At 41.0% G+C, this 22,175-nt stretch overlaps 1 protein-coding gene across 1 annotated transcript in view; it reads right to left on the reverse strand.

Annotated features, from left to right (window-relative positions):
• Positions 1 to 475: 475 nt before the first annotated feature.
• The window catches only part of esama (endothelial cell adhesion molecule a), an 80,533-nt gene continuing 58,833 nt past the window's right edge, over positions 476 to 22,175 (reverse strand). Inside the window, exons 2-7 of the mRNA XM_089016537.1 lie at positions 7,466 to 7,617; positions 4,970 to 5,171; positions 4,750 to 4,905; positions 3,984 to 4,106; positions 2,982 to 3,114; positions 476 to 2,675 (exon numbers count right to left, since the gene is read on the reverse strand). Coding sequence (XP_088872663.1) covers positions 2,162 to 2,675; positions 2,982 to 3,114; positions 3,984 to 4,106; positions 4,750 to 4,905; positions 4,970 to 5,171; positions 7,466 to 7,617 — 1,280 coding nt within the window. The 3' untranslated portion in view covers positions 476 to 2,161. The remainder of the gene's footprint in view (positions 2,676 to 2,981; positions 3,115 to 3,983; positions 4,107 to 4,749; positions 4,906 to 4,969; positions 5,172 to 7,465; positions 7,618 to 22,175) is intronic.

Below are 22,175 nucleotides of genomic sequence, written 5' to 3' on the forward strand. Positions count from 1 at the left end.
GATGTGAGGTGGACGGCGCTGCGGTCACCTGCGATCTGGATGGCTTGTTCGGTCAGACAAACGTCCACGAGTGGGGGAAGAAAAACACGAAGGATCTCCGCTGATCTCACAATCACTGCAGATTTGTTTGGCAGGACATGGTGCAAGCGCCATACCGCACGGAGATGCAGCTGGTCAAGATGCTCTCAACGGTGAATCTATAACCAAGATTGCGGGACTATGAAATGCTGATTCTATAGAATGCCTGTGTGATGGCAGGGGTCAGCATTCTTGCTCTCTTCAGTTTGCAGAAAAACTTCAGGCGCTGGTGGGCTTTTTTTGGCCATTGATGTGGTATTATTGCTTCAGGACAGCTCTTGAGATATGTGAAGGGTGTTGTCGAATGGAAAAAATCAAGAAAAGCAGCCAGGAGTCGGAGGTCAGTTGGAAAAAAAAAACTGATAGGCTGCAAGGTCATCAAGTAAATACACTGACGCCCCTCGTATCATTTTTAATTGAAAATAAGATACAAAGCATTTATATAAACATTGATTATAGAGGATACATATGCACATCTGTCGGACACAGGGACCACCCGTAGAAAGAAACGCATTTGGCCACTTTTTTGTTGTCCCTCTTAGTTCATAGCACTTCGAAAAATAAAACAAATAGTATATAAAAAGTGTTCGTTCATATGTGCTGCACATTATAATGAATTCTATCTGGAAAAAATACCTTCAGAGATATTTGAAATTAATTCTATTCATAATTCAACATTTCAAACACCGACCTTGATTGTAAGCGGTATAAACTATGTCTTCTTTTCATTTTTCACAGATTTGAGATCCAACGTTTCACTTTTGGAAGGCTTTGTCAAATGCCCCTTTCAGTTCATGTGATGGCTTTTCTTGATCTTCAATCAGACAGTAGCAGAACAATTATGATTTTCCAGTGTGATGACGATACAGCATCTCAGATTGATTTACATCATACTGTCTGTACATGTTGAATTATTATTATTTTTTTCTAAAGTCAAAATTCCATTCTTTTATACCAATCTGAACAAGCCCAAAGACTGAAAAGTATGCAGACTGTTTTTCTTTGGTTGAGTATCCAGTGTTCAAGGCAGAAATAACTTAACACATAATCTAAGTGTATATCTGCAAAGTATTGCAGATATCACACCATTCTCACACTAAAAACAAAAAAATATAATAAATACATACCAAATTTAAATGTATTGTGCTGCTTGCAACTTCAATCAGTTCAACTTAATGTTGTGTAGTATTTTAACTACAATATTTTTGAAATTATATTGCGGGTGATCAGATTTTGTTTTTACAATTTTGCTGCAATGCAAAATAAGCATTTTAATGCCAAAAGCTTTTGTCGGTACTGATTTTTCTTTTTTTTTTAATGAAGTTGCTTCTTTAGGTTCTGACTATATCTTTTTTCCATGAACAAATGCACATCTACAGCACAAATGTGCCTTATTAGGAAAGTAACACTCCACAATTTCCACCGTGATGTCCCTGATCCACTGGTGAAACGATGCTTTGATCCTCTCCTCTTTCATCTAGAACTGCTTCATGTCACAAAGAGGGTACAGAAAGTGCTAAAGAATGAATGCCTCTCTGTCTTTGTGTTGTCATATTGTCTTTGTTGTTCTTTTGACTTCAAGACGGCGCCGCGAGAGTGGCTGCCTTTCCAGCAGCTCATGTATTTTGTTTTTCTACTTTCATTCCTTTTATTGCTTTGCTGCTGTGAAATGTAAATTTCTCCACTGCAAGACTAATAAAGGCAAATCCAATCCAATTGCAGGTGACACAGCCGGAGCTAAAAAGTGACGGAAAAACAAAGTTGACCAAGCGTCAAGTTACATTGACCCTAAATAGTGCTGTTTATGAATGTGCTAAGTCGGAAAGTGTTTTATTTATGATAAAGGATAAAAAAATTAATAAATAAGATGGCCAATGAAAGCGCAAACGCTAAAAAAAGCTGTTAAGATTGAATGACATAAAAAAAGCAAAAAATGTAAGGTAGAAAAGATTAAACACTGAAGTGAAAAGTGAAAAGTTTAACGAATTGAATTCTCCTGGAGAACCCTCCCAGGAGCATAAAGGGGAGCTCTTTTCCCCTCCCCACAGTTAACAGCATAGCTTAGCATGTCATGGCTCTATTGCTAGACAAGAGATCCAGCCTGGGCCTGCGCAGGCACCATAATAGGCACCCCGCCCACGCGGGCGATATTGGAGGCGGGAAGTGGCGGCGGAGGCGGCGTGGCCTGAATCTGTAACTGAGGATGACTATAGGTCTGTGGGAGCATCTGGGCCCGAGGCAGCTGGGTATACCGCTCCGGTCTTGGTTGAGAGCCTCCGTTGGCATCGGGTTCCGAAGAGGAGAGCTGGTCACGCGGGAGGCTGTTTGTAGTGTTGAAGGTGAAGTGCGTTGGGGTGGTTGTTCCTTGATGGCGCGATGGACGGTAACCGGCTGCGCTACCGGTGGCTGTGACGATTGAGGCCGTGTCGGATGGAGCGCGCCGAGGGTACTGCTGCAAGTGGTGGTTTTGTTGGTGTGCGGGCTCTCTGTGTTGCGGGCTGGAAGCGATGGAGGACAAGGTGCCGTTTTTGGAGATGATGTCCGAAGCCATTCCACTTTTAGCCCAGGACACACGTTTGGGAGCCTGAGCGTCTTCTCTGAATTGTGGAACGAGACATTGGTGTGTCAATGAAAGTTTGCTTGACTCTACCAGTTCTGTTGTCTCAGGAACTTAGATTTATTCACACATTCCAAACGGACGCTATCACAGACTCACGCGCGCTTCATTTTAAAGTGCAGCAACGTGATTTTTTTTGGCTGCTTCAATATCAAGTGCAAGACTTTGATTGTTTGTGTTTGGATGGGAATCCAATTCAAGACTGGTTTCAGGCAAACTAACGGACACGGGTTCAAGATTTGCTCATTTTGTTTGTTTGTCTGAGACGTAGAATGAGCCAACTTACTTGATTTCATTTGCCATGTCGTCTTCGTGATCCCGTTGTCTCTTCTTGAGGAAAAACACGCAGATGAGTGTCAGGCAGAGGACGCCAACCACCGTGCCAACCGTGGCGCCGACAATCACCCCAACTTTATTGGCTGCCGAGAAAGTTATAGCACGCAACAACACCAAACATTTCAAATGCATGTCTTGGGTGTGTGTAATACACACAAAGAAATCATGGCGCTTGAAAGAACCCATTAGAAGGGTTTTGGCATTTACTATACTACTTTAGAATAATGTGCTCTCTGTTGGATTGGGGGGTCGGTTGGACAGACGGCTGAGGCCACTGCAACTGTAAAAAAATTGCTTTAGATAACATTTCAATACTATGTCAAAGAAATCAAAGTATTGATCCATATAGACAGCGCATTGGATCAGAAGGCACACGTCTTTGAATTATTTAGTGTGGATGAAAAATGGAAGAATTCAAGTCTCTTTAATCATCCACTGCCAGATGATGTGCAAAAATGTGTCCACTCCAGTGCCAGGGTTTTTGTCATTTTCACTGACTCCAATTCCAGGACCCACAGAATATAATATCCATTTTAGGACTACATAAACATTCAATGCAGCGTCAGAAACTTTAGACTCTCTTCTTTCATCAGAAGAAAAGAGCTCATTCCTCAGTTATATGGCTCTGGAGTTATCTGACATTGAAATTGGGGCAGCTGGACAAAGCTGGGCAAACACGTTGCCCGCTGTTGGGAGGGAAAAACATTGCCAGACGTCCGACCGGCCCTTTATCGGCACCCCCTCCCCGCAAGAAAAACCACAACCCTAACCAAATTGGGAATGGCGCTCCACGTCAGGCTTTTCGATTCTTCAATTAATACGGGAATAGCAGCGAATGAGTTAACACAGGAGTGAAAAGCAACTAGCAGTCATTTATTTTTCTCTCTGATCTCATGATGATGATGATGATGATGATGATGATGAGGGTCAGCGTTGTGTTGTTTGTACATACAGGCAGAAACTTCCAGGTTGATGAAACAGCTTTCAGATCCGGCTGTATTGCTGGCAGTGCACACGTACTTCCCTGACATGTTACTGCTCAAGTTACTCAGCTTCAGAGTGCCTGTCTTCTCATCTAAAATGTCATTTATCAAGAAAGAATGAATGTACACTTATACATCATACCAAAATGCTAATTGCTCAAGCTACCATAAAAATATGGAACTGAATGTCATTGAGCTGTTTTTTTTAAAAGAAAGAATAACAATGAGAAGGTTGAAATCTGAAGAGCAGTTAACAACAGTCAAACCGCGTTTTTCGACCATCATCCATTCCAGACACCTGTTGGAAAACCGATTTGGTCAAAACATTTCCCATTATAATCAATCAACGTCCGCTTTTTTATTTTATTGTGATTGAACAACACAAACACGGCTGCTCACAATGGAACGTTACACGAGGATATTGCGTCGATCATAATGAGATGCGACACGAGGAAGCGGAGTGGAGTCGAGTAATGCGCTCAGTTTGGTCGAGAACCGATTTTCGGTAGTAAACCCAGGCATGAAAAAATGTTGGGTCGAAAAGCGAATTAGTCGAGAAGCAAGACATTTGAAACCCGAGGTTTGACTGTATTCTGACTGATGGGAGATTTCTATATCCAGGGTGGTATGAAACAAATGTCATAGTAGATATGTCAATAAACCACACACTGCTTTTGTTTTGAATTAGTTTTCCGATCTAAATCATGTCGGAGAGTTGACGTGGGATGCACTCACTGAGCATGGGTGAGAAGAAGAACTCAGAGGACGGACTGGCTCGCCTCCACTTATACAATGGAATCGGCTTCCCACTGCTGGACTTGCAGCTCAGAGTCACATTTCCTTTCGGCACCGGTTTCCCTGATAAAGTGCACTTAGGAACGGATGGGGGCACTGAGAGGAGAAGGGCAGAGATCTTTCAATTGTTGATTTCGTACAACTACAAAACACTTCTTACCTCTGACATCCAGGCTGAGCTCGGCAGTGAGGCCGGGGTTGTCCGGGATGATGACTTGGCAGAGGTAACGTCCAGAATCGGACTCCTGGGTCTTGTTGATGTACAGTGACACGTCACTAGAGGGCATGCTAGAGGTGAACCCAACTCTGCCCATAAACTGGGAACTCCCCACACTGATGGAGCCTTTCGTGTAAGAGATTATCTAAAGAAGAAAGGAGAGAGATGATAGATGACTATTTCTCAATGATTTGGTCAAAGTCAGGAACATTCTCTGATGTCATCCAAACGTGTGTTGTGAAGTATTTCGCCAACTCTGCCACATAATCAAGCAGGCTGATTAGAGCAAGTGTAAAATACCCATTCGTCCATTTTCTGTACCGCTTAATCTTCATTATTGTTTTTTTCTTCGCAAATGATCAAGTACATAGTTGGTTATTATTTTTCTTTCTTTTTAATGAAAAGGTAAAAACTGCTAAATATTTTTTCATTATTGCGAGTACAGTGATACCTTGGTTTACGAAGCTATCCCATCCTCCTTCGGGCACGAGGCGGGGAACACCATGAATTGGTTGCCCCCAATCACAGGGCATGTAAAAAAAAAAACAACCATTCACTCCCACACTCATACCTCGGAACAATTTCAATGTTCAATTAGCCTGCCATGTATGTTTTTGGAATGTGGGAGGAAACCGGAGGACCCGGATTAAACCTATGCGAGATCCGGGAGAATATGCAAACTGCACATTGGGAGGTCAGACCGGGGGGGTCTTGAACTCATGACCTCTGCACTGCGACGCCGGCGTGTGAACCACTTGACGACCAGGCCGCCCCATATTGAATTTACTCCGTTTATTTATACACGCAGGCCGGGGAGAACATGCAAACTGCACACATGATTTGAACTCGAACAATGCCGGGAGACAATTTAGAATGACTGCCATGTATGTTTTCAGAATGTGGGAGGAAACCGGAATACATTTGCAAAAACAGAGACAGATCTCATTTTCAACAGAAATACTGCAATGATGAATATACAGTGATACCTTGGCTTACGAACGCTTTAGCTAACAAACCTTTCGCCTGAGAACGTTCAATTCGCGAGAATATAATCTTGGCATACAAACTATTTTTCGGGAAACACACGGAGCGCCACAATGAGTGATGTGTCGTTCACGAACGAGTCGGTTCTTGGAGCTGGATCAATGAAGTGAACGAAGAGAGCCAGCTGCTAACAAAGAGCTGGAAATGGCAGCCGACTTTTTTTTAAAGCCGCACGTGATTGGTCAAGATCCGTGGTAGAGGGGGGAGGGGGCACATGCAGCAGGACACACGCAGCAGTGAGGAGTAGGAGGAGTGAAGAGGAGGAGGGGAGAGCACGTGAACAAAAAAAAGTGAAAAGGTGAGAAAGTGGATAGAAAACAGTGACATTTGGACTTGTTTCAACTTTCTTGATAGGCAGAGTGTAGACTGCAAGGTTACAATATCTCACCAATCAGGCTCCACAAATAACCCGCACAAGCCATCTGTACAATTTGAAGAGAAAAGACAAGCAAGGGAACCAGCTATTAATGATGTTTCGGGTGTGTGTGCCTGCATCTGTTGCTGTTGCAAGATCACAACTTCCAAGATGTACAACCCAGAGCTCCTTGAGACACGTTCTGTAAAAATCTAGGAATCCATCTAAAGAGAATACAATTGATGAGGAACACTCATCAATTGCAGATTGAACACTTCGAATTGAGTGTGAGAGTGACTGATTGTTTGTCATTGTGTTCCCTGCGATTGGCTGACAACTAATTCAACTAATGGCAACTAATGCCCCCAGCCTTATGCCCAAAGACGGCTGGGATAGGCTCCAGCAACCCCCGCGCCCCTAATGAGGAATAAGCGGTACGGAAAATGGATGGATGGATGTATACACTTTTATTTTGGTAATACGGGATGATGTTATCATGCTCATCCTCTGCTCTGTCATCGGCAACTTTGGCAAATGATAATCTATTTTTGGACGTGAATAAATATTTGTTTTGTCCATAGTATGTGACATTGGATAAATTCCCACGACACGTCACAACACACTGGTTGATAATCATTGCCTTATACGTTGTACTATATTTCAACGTGGAAAACATTTTAATTCCCATCAAACTATGAATAAGCTGCTATCAAAACCAAATTCCCATAATGTCCTGTTTATCTTGAATGGCAATTCCTGCATTTCACATTAAAACATGTCTCTTTAACGGTTCAAAGCATGAAGTGAACACAATTATGACCTTAAATAGCAATCCGATCAGGAACTGCTCTTAATGAAAAGTTAACCCTTTACAGGGACTGCGGTCATGTTGTCATGCAGCGGGTTATCATTATTGGTATTGTATGAAAGGGTCAAATAATTTGAGTCCAAAACTGTAATAAATACATTTGGAGTCATCTGAAAAATACTAAAGTGTTAATATATTTATGGTCCAAATTCATGACCAGTTGATGTCTTACCAGCTGGGTGTTGTTCGATACAAGGTTCCAGAGGATAGTGTGTGTGCTCAGGTCACTCCCAGGCACTGTATTATACGAAGCCTTCAAGATCACCATCTGTCCCTTCAGCACATCCAAATGTGGTTGGGGCATCAGGATCTCTGCCCAAATGCCTACATGCAAAGGGATGGAAGATTATGAGATTATAATTAAATAAAAAGCTACATTAAATAAGTACAGTGAGACCTTGGCTTACGAACTTAATTTGTTCCCAGACAGAGTGTGTAAGGTGAAAAGTGTGTATCCCATTTTCTTGCCATAGGAAACCATTAAAATGAGAATAATCTGTTCCCAGGTCTCCATAAAATATAATTTTCAACAAAATAAGCTACACACAACATACCTTATTCTGTGTAGAATAAATGTGCTATTGTATTGTAATGAAAGAAATACACTACACTTTATAATAAAGTCACTTTATTTACATTTGTGATGGTCATTGATGGCTCTTAACCCTTTACAGACGATGGGGTCATATTAGGTACACTAAAGATAAGTGCTTATAGATCGAAAAAATTAAAGGTAGCAGTTCAAGTTTCGATTGGAACTGATGCAGTACAAGTTACATGTCCCTTTAACACAGGTTATGTGCAGCTATGCCTTTAAGAGCGTCAGTGACATCGTCTCCTTCTTGCGCAACACAACGTGCGTGCGCTCCTGCATCTTCAAAGCTCCTTCTACTTCTCGTCACGGATCAAATATCACGTAAGTATATGTTGTGAAGATTTTATGAGCTCAGAAGAGGTTTACCTTGATACTGAAATGCATAAACTAACGCTAACTTATTTATTTACCAAGAAATATTAAAAATAAGTGGTGTCTAAAAGATGGAACATTCGGCGTGCTAACGCTAGTTTCATGATGATATTGTTGATCCTGACTGGGTACCCGATGCGAATAATTAGAAGTGAATGGTGCGTTTTACACTAATAGCTGTACCTCGTAGCTTTGCATTCTCAATATAATTATTGAAACGGAGGTCCATATGTTTTTTTTTTGTTATATCCTAAACAGAAATTAGAAAACTTAAAACATTTTCATCATAATGTCTGGTACAAATTTAACACTGTATTAAAAAAATACAGGAAAAGCTAAAAGTCTATATTTTATTTGGGGCAAATCAAAGACAGCAAAATTACTTCTGAAGGCCTTGAGGACATTAGATTGGCATGTCAAGTAAAATCATCTGAGAGAAAGAATTTGTAATCAGAAAATGTAGAAATGATTGTTTTGAAGAACGTAATAGGTTGCATTTCCACTTGTGTTATGTAAGGTTTTGTTGCCACCTAGTGGACAAAATAGTACATTTCACAATCTCAAATACAGTAATTTGACTTGATTCTGTTTGTGATGTAATGTAAGGAAAGAGACGCCCATTTCACGGTAAGATCAGAGCATTGAGATCAAATGGTTAGTTTGGTATAGTTTTTGCTTTTTTGAATGTTGCTGTGCCCATATGTTTTTTTTTCTTCTAAAATACCCATGTACTGTATATATTTCCAGATCCTGATGAGAATGAAATAGATGACCATGTTGATGAAGACATTTTGGCATCGGACACAGTCGTGACTGTTGCATTGATGAACTTCTATCACTATTCAAATATTTTCAAAGGATTTTCGATGAAAAAATGGATATTATTGTTGAACAGTTGAAATTCTATGCAATGCAAAATAACATCAATAAGCCCCTGTGTCTCGCCAAAGAAGAGCTTGAGAAGTGGCTGGGATTGATATATTGTTTCTCAATCTCAAAATGACCAAACACTCGGGTGCTTTGGGCTTGAAAGCTATCTCCACTAACTGATTATGCTGCAGAATGTACTGTATGTCAAGGGATCGCTTCGAAATTATAAAAAAGAACTTGCATATAGCAGACAACACAAAACAAGGAACTCGGGGAAGCCCAAATTATGATCCCTTGCACAAAGTAAGGCCAATGATAAAAGTTTCAAGAATTACCCAAGTCACAGCGTTTGTCAATTGATGAACAAATTGTACTCTATGAAGGTAGATTTACACTCAAGCAGTATCTACCAAATAAACCAATGAACTGGGGGTTCAAGTTGTTTGTGCTGGCAGGTTATGATGGCTACACGTATGCATTCCATATACAGGAACGATAGATCCAGTCAGTGACTCCAAGGTTCCCGATCTGAAAGTGACCTCAAATGTTGTGCTCCATTTGGCTCAAAACATCCAACCAGGAAAGAATCATCGATTGTATTTTGATAATTGGTTTACATCTATCCCCTTACTCCAACATTTGGCAACAAGAAAAATCTGGTGTTGTGGCACAGTGAGGCTCAGTCGATTGTTCAGCTGAACCACAGCTAAAAGACATTGAGGTTCTTTTCCCGCTGATGATACAGTATTCGGTTTGACAACATAGCTCATGTTCCATATATTGCAAAGAACTGCAACTGGTGCAAGCATGGCACATGCTCGGTGAAAACTAATATTTACAGCAAAAAAATGCAATGTAAATCTTTGTTTGAATCATCACAAGAACTGCTTTGCATTATTCCATGGTTATTAGCTAGTTTTCTTTATCTGTAAAGGAACTATGTATTTTTATGTAAACATTTTATGTCAATATTTTATGTAAATATTTTATGTATTTCATTTTATGTCTTCAGTCATCATCTATACTTTTTTGAAGGTGTCGGACGTTTCGCATCCTATCCAAGAGGCTTCGTCAGCGAACTAAAGTCTTACTGGTCGTATCGGCTCTATTTATATATCCCTAATGTCCAGACATGGCGGCGCCGGACACAGCCCCCAACCTACTCTCGGGTTGGGGGGAGCAGAGGACCACTCCCTGTGGCCCCACTGATTGTTCCTACATTCCTGTAGTGCTAAACTACCTCCGTCCAACATAACATTAGAAGAGAGAAAGGCGTTAACTACTCTACAAAAAGACAAAAATATTACTATTTTGCCAGCAGACAAGGGCAGATGCACAGTGCTTCTCAACACATTGGATTATGAAGACAAAATAAATCAGTGATTCTAACACTTATGAGCAACTAAAAAGGGACCCTTCCAATAGATACAAGAAAGAAATGATTGAGTGTCTCATAAAGTTAGAGAAAGGTAAACATATAGACAAACAGATGTATTTTAGATTATACCCGGGAGATGCCACGACATGTATCTATGGCCTGCCAAAAATACATAAAGAAGTGTTCCCCCTCAGTCCATTGTTTGTAGCATTGGCTCCTCTACATACAATGTAGCCAAATATTTAAAAACTATCTTGGCTCTGTTGGTTGGTAACACAGAATATCACGTAGAGAACACCACAGGGTTTGTAGAGAGGATCAAAGACCTCATATTGGAACCTGAGGAAACATTGGCATCTTACGATGTGACTTCTCTTTACATCTGTCCCAACCCCAGCAGCAGTCTCAGTGGTGAGGACGAGACTGCTGTCAGACATTTCTCTGCATGAAAGAACCAAACTTAAACCGGACCACATCTGCCAATTGTTGGAAATCTGCCTTAATACTACGTATTTTCAATTTAGGGAGAGATTTGACAAACAAATTCATGGTTGTGCTATGGGCTCACCAGTTTCACCCGTAGTGGCTAATCTGTACATGGAAGAGATGGAGAAACAGGCCCTCACATCCTTCCCGGGGACAAAACCTAGACACTGGTTTAGATATGTGGACGATACTTTTGTCATAACTTAACAAAGTAATGTAGTTTATTCGATACATTGTAAGAATGAAAATTGTAAGGAGCAGTACGTTGGGGAGACTCAACAAATTCTAAAAAAAAGACTTTATCAACATTGCAGGAATAATACTAGTGGGCCTCAATTGGCAGTACATTTGCACCTAAAAGCACAAGACACAGCAAGGGGTCGCAATCACGTCACTAGTGAGGTGACAGCGACTCGTTGAAATGAAATGAAATTGAAGTGTCTTCTGCGGCTGGCGGAGGTCGCGAGCGGCGGCCCCGCCCCAGCTGTCAACTCGCACGTGACAATTTCGGTGTCATTAGTCATGTGAAAGCATCGACTAAATAACGCCTTTGTGTAAAGCTTTTAGGCGAAGGATGGTAGCAATGGTGAACGGTACCGGGCTCTTTATTTGTAGAATGGTCGTAGAAAGTTACTCTCAGGAAAGTGACACACAGCGTGAGAGATGTGTCAGGCTGAGATTCACATGACAGCCGCGGTGTATATGTGACGCCACAAACGCACACCTCGTTCGTGTTTCTCAATGATCTCCTTCTTGTACTCGACGGTGATTATTCGGGGATCATCTTGCATTCATTTCCTAATCGTAAAATTATCTGCAAAAAACTCCTCGGAGGCGATCGACGTATGAATTCAGAGAGAGGGGGTGTGGAAAGGTACGCCGGCTGGAGCCCTGTTCGGTCGTGTGCTTCTGCCAAAGATCACTGCGCCAGATCGGAAAATCACTACGCCAGCCGTGGTGGGTGTGTATCGCGAAAATTAGTGCTTATTTCAAGGTTTAATTTTCATAAAGTTGACGTTTGTAAACCGAAAAGTTTGTAAGGTAAGGTGTTCGTAAGCTGAGGTCTCACTGTATTACATTGACATGCTGGCAAAATGAGTTGCAATCAATGACTTTCATTTGGCAGAATATTCATGAGTATTGGGTGCCTCAGGAAATACATGTCTGTCAAAAAAACAATCCATTAACTCGTTTTTCATATCACATTTGTTGCGAGTCATTGGGGGCTGGCTGAGATGACACCCTGGATTGGTCTCCAATCATTTGCAAAGCACTAGCAAGCATTCACACAGATGTACCAGACATATTTGAGGACAGTTTTCAGTCTTTGATAAACTTGAGAAAATTGGGAGGCTGGGAAGACACATGGGTACCCCCTAGAAAATCCATCACAAGGTCGTTTGACCCAATTCAAGTGTTCATGCACCAGGTTGTACTGTAAAGCGAGGGACAGAGAGGGGCAGCAAAGAGCTTCAATACAGTTGGTCCTCACTCAACTGAAGGTCAGTAATAACTGCAAGAATAGAAATCTGAAATGCACAATCACATTTTTGCATTTGCCAATCATGCACTAGCACAGACCTTAACCTTTTGAAGGACAGTGGTTGATTAGTGGACAGTTTATCATATTAGTTTACGGGGTGCATGACAGGGTTTTCATGTAGATTTTGCCATCAATGTCCCTCCCTCTTCATGGATTTTGATTGTGGTTGGTTATCAGCTCATTGACAATGTAGCCTTTCCATCACCTCTATATGAATCTATTTTAGCTGTAAGAAAAATAAAACAAAGTGCAAGCGTATGCTTTGGAGAAGATACAAGACAGCACCACAGTAATCATGGTAATGAGGGCCTCAGTGTCCATAGGTGGGAGTTGTCATGCATTTATCAGTATGACTGACAAGGTGCGGCTACTTATGCAACATTCACCATCCTACACTGCTCTGCAAAAAATAGTAAAACGTGATCATCTTCATGCATCAGCATGCATCATGCATATATTATTCGCCTGGATCGATGCAATGGAAGAGGCAAAAGTGCTGATGTTTTTTGATGCTTGCAAATCTTCTGCAATTGTCAATTTTTTTAGTACAGCTCCCATAAGTATCTAAAAAAACGTGATTCTGTGACACGATCAAATCATCAGTAACTTGAAAAGTTGCAACTGATGAAGCCACCGTCTCATACAAAAACCAGACAGACCCATATGGTTGAGATTATTAAAATCATAATTGTTGTGAGTAATGAAGGGAAACTGTGTGTCATGAATATCTCAGTCACTTTCTAAGTCTGGGGGCTTGATGAAGGCCAATTGAATAGAACTGCAGCAATGCCCCATGGAAAGAGGTCTTGAGTGAGTAGGTGTAGTTATAAGTTTCCTTGCCACTCTGGAGATAAATGAAGCAGATCAGTGTCAGCGGAGAGTTAATTTGTAGGCTTAACTCCAGAGAGAATTGCATTAATTAAGTGCTATGCTTCTTTTGACTGTTGTTTTTGTCTAGGTTTTGTTTCGTCTTTCTCTTTTTGTCCCCACCTGTTTTCAACATCATTGTCCCTTGTGTTTAACTATCTACCTTTTGTGTCAGATGTTTGTCGTCTCATCACTTTGCTTGTACAGTGGAACCTCAGTTTTCGAACGACTCATAGTTCGAGCAAATCGGAGTCCGAACAAAATATTCGAGAAATTCTTGCTTCGTAGTTCGAACAACAATCGGATTTCGAACGCCGGTACGACGCGTGAGTGCGTACGCGAGGGTGGGATGCTGAGTGGCGTACGGGTGTATCGTTCTCTTCGTGACCAACTGTTGTCGCTTGCGGACGTGCTGCATTCTGCTCTGGCATTTTAATGTAGGGGTACGAAGAGTTTTAGCCCCTAATCATGCCTCCAAAGAAAGTAAGTGCTGCTACAAGTGAAAAAAAAAAGTAGTGCGTACAACTATTGCATTTAAGAAAGAAATAATAGCAAAATATGAAGGAGGAGGAGGAAGTGTCTGATCTGGCTAGGGCAGGGGTGCTCACACTTTTTTCAGCAAGGGAGCTAATTTTGAAATGACCAAGTCAAAATGATCTACTCATTATATTTATTGAGAAATATAGTGAAGATTCTTGCAACCTACGTTGATGTATATCGGCATATGTTGCACAACACAACATAATTATGTCAATTGTTTGCCATTACCTGAGTTCACTCTGATAACTGGCAGACGAGACAACCGCACTTGAAAATGTCATCGTGAAAAAAAGTCATCCTCTCATTCCGTATGAAAGTGATACGTTTTTTCTTCGTACTTGGTCCAGCTCTTCCACTTTTTTTATACTCTATCTTATGTTTTAGGGGAAAAAACGAGCGAAAAATTAGGATGTAACTAACAACATCCTTGTTCACTTTGCAACAAATGGGCGTTGTTTGAGCTCGCAGTGAGTCTCTCAATGAAATGTCATTTGATTGGTTCTCCGGTGTATCAATCAAATAAAGGGATGGCTGATCGGCTAGCGTCGAGTTTTTTTCAAAAGAACTCCACTTGATTTGTTAAGCGTCAGTTCCTGACAATGTCACATCACCTTGTCTTGCGATCTACCAATAGTACCATGGAGATCGATTGGTCGATCACGATCAACGTATTGAGCACCCCTGGTAGGGAATACAGCATGGCAAAATCTACGATCAGTACGATATTAAAGAATAAGGAGAATGTGAAATCTAGTGATGTGGCTATGGGAGTGAGAGCAAGTGTCATTGGATAGAGATTTTAAGAGAAAAGAACATCCTGGAAAAGAACAGCCGAGTCATCCATAGCAAAGGGATTTGAACGTGTGAACACCCCTCAGACAGAAGAGCTCCCCGAAGTTTTTATGGAAGGGGACTCTCCTTCCAAACAACAAATTTCCTTTCATCCATCCACCTGCGCCTTCTGCTGACCACCACAAAGCTAAAAAAAATCCTATTCATAATTATTTTCTTTACGAACGTACAATTAGCCTGGGTTACATTTATGTTTATGTTATTCGTGCCTTTGCCATTTTGCTTAACATTTTCTGAGATATACATTGCTTTTTATGTGTGGGTCAGCATTTTAATGTGCAATTTCATGCATAAAAATGTATAAAATACTGTACTAAAAAGGTAAACAGTCAGAGTGTTGGAACAGATTAAAACGATTTACATTATTTGTAATAGGGAAAATTGTTATGGCCTTCGAACAAATCGCTTTTCAGGGTTCTGGAACGGATTATGGTTGAGAACCGAGGTATCACTGTATTTGTATCTATCAGTAAGTCTTTGTTATGTCATTTTCTGTCACAGGTTTCTTTGGTTACTTTGGCTTCCATTTGATATCCAGGCATTCATTTGAGTACTTCTAATTGGTGTTTTGTCAGTGTATTTTTTTTTCATTCATCTTCCGGACTGCTTAATCCTCACGAGGGTCGCGAATGGGGCGCTGGAGACTATCCTCGCCGTCATTGGGCACTAAGCAGGGTTACCAGCTAATCGCTGGGCTCCTAAAGACAAACAACCATTCGCTCTCACACATGTACACCTCGAAACAATTTAGAGTGATCAATCAGCCTACCAAGCATGTTTTTGGAATGTGGGAGGAAACCGAATGGCCAAGAGAAAGCCCACGTGAGCAACACAGGGAGGTCGGAGCAAGGTTTGAACTCACAACCTCTGCACTGTGAAGTCGGTGTGCTAACCATTCGACAATTGGGGCACCTGGTACGTATTTTTATTATATAAATTATGGTCACTTCACCCTGGTTTTCCTTGCCTCTTTGCTGCTTTTTGGAGTCCTCAAACTACTCCACCATAATGCATAAGATGACAGAGGGCGCACCCAGATATTCACATGCTGCACACAATGACCCAACAAATACAGACAAAACTCAGGGAACTAAATAGAAGAAAAGAGATGAAACAAGGAGAAACACCTGGACAAGAAACAAAGGGTTGAGGAAACTGACTGGATAAACGCAAGGGACACTGATGACAAGAAAAGGTGGTGACAAAAAGGGCATGAGAAAACAACACCAAACGTAACCAGACAGTACGTCTGTGTAAGCTCTCAGTCGTACAGGAGTGGTCCATCGATGAGAAGGTTTCTTCAGCTGTCATCTGTACAAAAGTGAAGGTTTCGGACGTTTCGCCTCCTATCCAAGAGGCTTCGTCAGCGAACTAAAGTCTGACTGGTCGTATCGGCCCCAAATTTATATAGGCAACTAATGTCAAGACATGGTAAGGGTCGTTATGCTGATGAGGTGATACCGGGGGTTGTGGGGGAGATAGGCCAGTCCTTAGTCACTGATTGTTAGGAACAATCAGTGACCAACGAGGGGCCTATGCCCCCCCACTCCCCTGAGAGTATCACCTCATCAGCTGTAACGACCCCACCATGTATTGCGACATTTGGGATATATGTTTTGGGGCCGATACGACCAGTCAGACTTTCTTCGCTGACGAAGCCTCTTGGATAGGAGGCGAAAACTTCCGAAACCTTCACTTTTGTACAGATGACGGCTGAAAAAACCTTCTCATCGTAACCAGACAGAAAAAAAAACTCATTTGTGTAGTTATTGTTTCCCTTGGAAAGTTGTTCTAACAAAAATCAAGAAGATTTACTCCCCTTTTTGTTGAATTTAATGTCATGATGATGATTTACAGTAGTTTAACATTCCAATTCACAGATGCTTATGAACATTCGAAGTATGGTACGGTATGGCACGTTACGGTACATAACCAACATTTTTGTGGGTAAAAATGGTTGGACAGAGATGCTGTAAGTAAGGTTTTGTGTTGCGCGCCTTTTTCCAGCCGAGCTCGCTTGCGATTGGCTGCGTGCCGTGGTTCACGCACACGCACGCACACAGACACATTGGAGGTTTCAAGGGCTGAATGTTTACGTGACAAACACAAGCATATGTATTAATTTCATGAAATATTGCCTGGTGACAAGTCCAACGTGAAGCCCTCCATGCCACCAAATTTAGCTGGGATAGGTTTAAGTTATCTGACTGTAATGAGGACAAATGGTACCAGCGAGATGTTTTGCAGGGAATTATGCTAAAACAGAACAGAGGCATTGGAAAAGAATGATTCATGTGGTGGCTGCTATTTAGATTCTTGGCAGATTTGCTGAAGAAATGACCTCGCTGATGAATTACGCAGACAAAGTTTGAGGTTTGAACTCATGGAAATATAAAGCTGACAAAAAAGAGGCTTAATCATAAATAGCATGTGTGTCAGTGCGCTAGCAGTGAGATTGAAAATAACTTCCCAGGAGGCCTACTATATGTTGCCCCAAGTGAGAGTGGATGCTTGAATGATGAAGTGACATGCAGGATAAGCACCCACTCACAAACATTACACCAAAAGATGTAACGAATCAATGTAAACAGAATAGTAATAACCTATTCAGGGACAACGGTTACTTTAGTGGACAGCTTATTATTATAGGGTGCATGGAAGGGTTAAAGACGACGTTAATCAAAAATGTGAAGCGTCGTGTTAACAACGCCACTAAATTTTAATGGACGAAAAGAACTCTCTAGAATATAATATGAGGCTTTAAAATAGTGAAAAACGAAATCATTGTCACTGTCTAACGCTGTCCTTTCCATATACTCTAAAATGCTGTCCTTTCCATATACTAAAGTTCTACTGTAAGAAACCACCGCAGTAAGCAGAAGTCGGTATGCAATCTATGAAAATGGTGCTATATTACTATTAATAAAGTCACATTGGTTCACAGCGGTTGACTGATTAGCACCTCTGCCTCACAAGGCAGAGGTGCAGGGTTGAGGAAGTAATTACCTAGAGTGTATCCAAAATGGGATTATTCTGATGATTAAATGTACAAGGTTGATTAAATCAGAGAAAGATATGTCAGATTATTTAAGCAGTCAAAAAAGTGAAATATGAATGGATTAGTGAAGTAATTGCTGTCTTCATAAACAAAGATAATGTGAGTTGCTAGAACTACTTCACTGATGAAGGCAATGTCTTAAAATCCACATTTAACCAATTTTTTTAAGGCGGGAGGTACACACACACGCACACGCATGCTCACACACACGCACACACATGCTCACACACACGCACACTCAGCAATGCAGAACACGTCAAATATGGTAAAAGGATGATAAAAGTAGTTCCAGTATTTGTGGAGAGAGATCCTTGCCAAATCTGCATTAGTTGGCTTTAACAAGTGATGCTTGTTAAAGCCAAGTAATTACTAGTTATTACATGGAACTTTTTAAATTTATTGTCACATCACACAAAATTTGTCATATAATAAAGACATGTTTTTGTCAAAATATTTAAGCATTTCGGACTATGACTTTTTGGCGACTCTAATAAGTCTGTGTGTAAGTAAGTGTGTGTAAGTCTGTGTGTAAGGATATGTATGTATGTATGTATGTATGTATGTATGTATGTATGTATGTATGTATGTATGTATGTATGTATGTATGTATGTATGTATGTATGTATGTATGTATGTAGGTATGTAGGTATGTATGTATGTATGTTTTATTTGTCCGTCTGTCCATCTACCTATCTATCTATCTATCTATCTATCTATCTATCTATCTATCTATCTATCTATCTATCTATCTATCTATCTATCTATCTATCTATCTATCTATCTATCTATCTATCTATCTATCTATCTATCTATCTATCTATCTATCTATCTATCTATTCATTTATGTATTCATGTTTCAATGTTTTTTTAACTGGTCACATTATAGGGTGACTTATGAAATTTTACTCATATCCAGTGAGAACATCTGGTTTGAGAATCTGTTGGACACAAACATTGTTGCCACCTGAAAAGAATACATACAAAGTAAATTGCAAGCACTGACACAGACATGAGATGGACTGTTTTTGGTGTAATGCAATAAATTATAACTGACAACGGTTGTTTCACAGCGGGAGGTGGAGTACGGAAGCATTAAAAAGTCATCAGCTCAAATTAAATCACTTCTTTGAACATTCAGGAAATATAGAATGACTTTTAAAACCTCTCTTGAAAAACAGTTTAATTTTCATATTTTATATTAATTACGTCTCTACTTGAGACGTCACCTTATTGTGGTGAAGGGGTTTTGTTTTTTCAGTGATCTGGGGATTGTATACCGTATGTTCACATGTGCAGGGTTAAGACACATGTATTCTGTTGATTTATTTGTCTGTCAATTTCTTTTTTTCAAAATTGTATAAAACCAACAACAACAATAACAACAGATGTGAGTCTCAAATGAACAAGTGCAATGTTGGGAATTTGAATGCTGCTGTACTTTTTGACTTGGTAATGGGGACAGTCCAGTTTATGGGAAAGGACACAAAGTGGCACATCAGAGCTGAGAATGGGATTAAAATGTCATCGCATTGCTCTGTTGAGTGAATTAACGTCACAGTCAAGTGTGGACTGTGCACGAGTTGCCCTGTGCTAAAGTGCAGCAATGGAGGCACAACATCAAGTTGTATTTCCCTTGATGAAAGTATTTCCTGGGTGTGCACATGTGTTGATGGGTAAATCTCATGATTACAACAACCTTTTTCCGATTGAGCCTGTTTACTTTTTCAAAGACCTTCTTGAAGATAAGGCATTTTTTGAAGCGTTTTGATGGTACCAATTTCTGGGAAGCTTTTGTGGGTGGAGTGGGTTGGACACTTCCTCTTCTTCGTCTTATCAACCACTTTGTAGTCAAAAGTTGAACAGTGATTCGGCTTTTATGATATACAAGGTTCGCATGAGGACTCACCAAAAAGTACAATTTGGTTTTGTCAACGGAATTAAATGCAATGTATTTTAAGTTAATGTCCGCCAAAGATGTAATAGGGTAAACCTGCATGGGTCCAGCCCAAATAGGAAAAAATGACCATACCATAATATAAAAAAGTATACAATATACAGTAGCTTAAAAAAACCTTAAACAAATACGATTTTTATTATAGTTATACTATTTTAAAATAGTATAATTATAAATAAAATGCATTATGAAATCTTTATTCTTATTAAATTAAATGCTCAATTAGGGTCATGAGCGAGGAGCCTATCAGGTTACTCTGGCGAAGAGGTGTGTTACACCAGAGACTGGTCGGCAACCTGTTGAAAAGAGTTGGAGTAGGGAAAACAGGGGCAGTTGTAAAGGTGTACCAGTTAGAGCACGTTGAATGCGGATTCCCCTTGCACATCCTTATTTTGATGTTTAAAAAAAGTAGCGTGAAAAAAGTGATGGTATAAACACAAATCTGAGTTAAGATGTTTTTTTAATTGTCTACTCTATTGTAAAACTCATGAAATTAATTTGGATATGTTTCATTGAGGACGGCTTGATGTGTGACTGGTTAGTACATCGATCTCCCAATCGAGAGTTGCAAGGTTTGACCGGAGCTTTCCAGTGTTTGAACGTTCGTTTGAACGTTCTCCCTGTGCGGGTCTCCTCCCGTATACCCAAAACATGCCTTACAGGTGAAGTGAACACTCAAAATGTTCTCATAGTTGGCCCTGCGATTGTATGTACCCGGCCTTCACTCTTCAGCCTTCATCCCGAAATCAGCTGGGATAGGTTGCAGCATGCATGCAACCCTTGTGAGAATATGCGGATTCGAAGATGGATGGATTGCTGTTTAACTGACATAATTTATGCAAATGTTTTAACTAGTTTATTGAAGCCACGCTAGCTTATTGCTTATGCATTTAAGTACTGTTTTAACAAGATACTCTGACGACAAACTGCACCGGTTTTGAATGAAGCCAAAAAGCCAGTCTCTGCTCCTGAAACTCCGATCCGGGGGGATTTTAGCCTTGTTTGACCCATTCCAAAACCAGACAAGAGAAACTCTTTCTCAATAGGAATCCAAAATAAATGGCAATAACAGAAACACCAGGGAAGTGAACATAAGAAGTCAAGCAGAAGACTAATTCATATAAGGTGAATTGAATAATAAGCTTGCCAGTTCCATTTATTTTAGAATGTTTCATTTCACCCAAGCTGACTGGTCATAGAGGCGGCCCATCGCTCCAGCGGTTAGCGGGAAGTCAGCACAGTGCAGAGGTCATGGGATTGATGGTCTTTCCGGTTTTCTGCGGGTACTCTGGTTTCGTCCCACGTTCCAAAAATATTCATGCCAGGTTGACTGCCCTGCAATTAGCTGACAACTGTTTCAGGTGTTCCCCACCGACTGACCGAAGCAAAATGAAGACTCCCTGAAAGGAAGAAGGTTTATTAAATTCTAATTGATAATAAATCATCATTATTGACCAAATGGCGGCCCGGTAGTCGAGTGGTTAGCACACCGGCTTCACAGTGCAGAGGTCACCGGTTCGCGTCCCGCTCCGGCCTCCCCTTTGTGGAGTTTGCATGTTCTCCCGGACCCGCGTGGGTTTTCTCCGGGTCCTTCGGTTTCCTTCCACACTCCAGAAACATGCATAGCAGGCAGATTGACCACTCCAAATTGTCCCTAGGTGTGAGTGTGACAGTGACTGTTGTATATCTTTGTGTACCCTGCAATTGGCTGGCAAGCAATTCAGGGTATCCCCCCCGCCTCGTGCCCGGAGGCAGCTGGGATAGGCTCCAGCAAACCCGGCGACCCTAATGAGGAATAAGCGGTACGGAAAATGGATGGATGGATATTGAACAAATGTCATTCTATCGGCAAGCATTCAAATTACAAAATGCTATCGTGCTGTGTCTGTCTGTCCTGACTTGAAGCTGCTCAGTTCTTAAGAAACAACACATTTCACATCGTAAGAACAAAGGTATTTCATCATAAGGCACCACTGGAGGGTGTTAAGCAATCCAGTCCCAATTGTATTTTACATCATGCGAAGGAGCTGGCAGCGATTCAGCTTTTAGAACTAATATAACGCGTTGAGTATTTTAATTAAAATCAGGCCATTTTCTAGATCTTTCCACTGGAGCCCCTTGGAGGGAAAAAGAGCACGGCCCCTTGTTTGTGACCAAACGGGTCCAAACAATCACACTGCTGTTCCCTCACATCCAGCGGCATGATGCAAAATTCATCTCATTATAATAACTGTGATCACTTCAGATGGTTTTCCACATTGTATTATTGTTTTGTTGGGCGTCGCGACCGATGCGAGGACTGTACATTAAAGGGGAGACAGAGCAGCGGTGCATTGAGGGAGAGGGGTGAGGGGACTGATAAAATGG

Source organism: Hippocampus bargibanti, linkage group LG16 (genome assembly GCF_051943395.1).
Source record: "Hippocampus bargibanti isolate YZ-2025 linkage group LG16, ASM5194339v1, whole genome shotgun sequence".
NCBI classification, from domain to species: Eukaryota; Metazoa; Chordata; class Actinopteri; order Syngnathiformes; family Syngnathidae; genus Hippocampus; species Hippocampus bargibanti.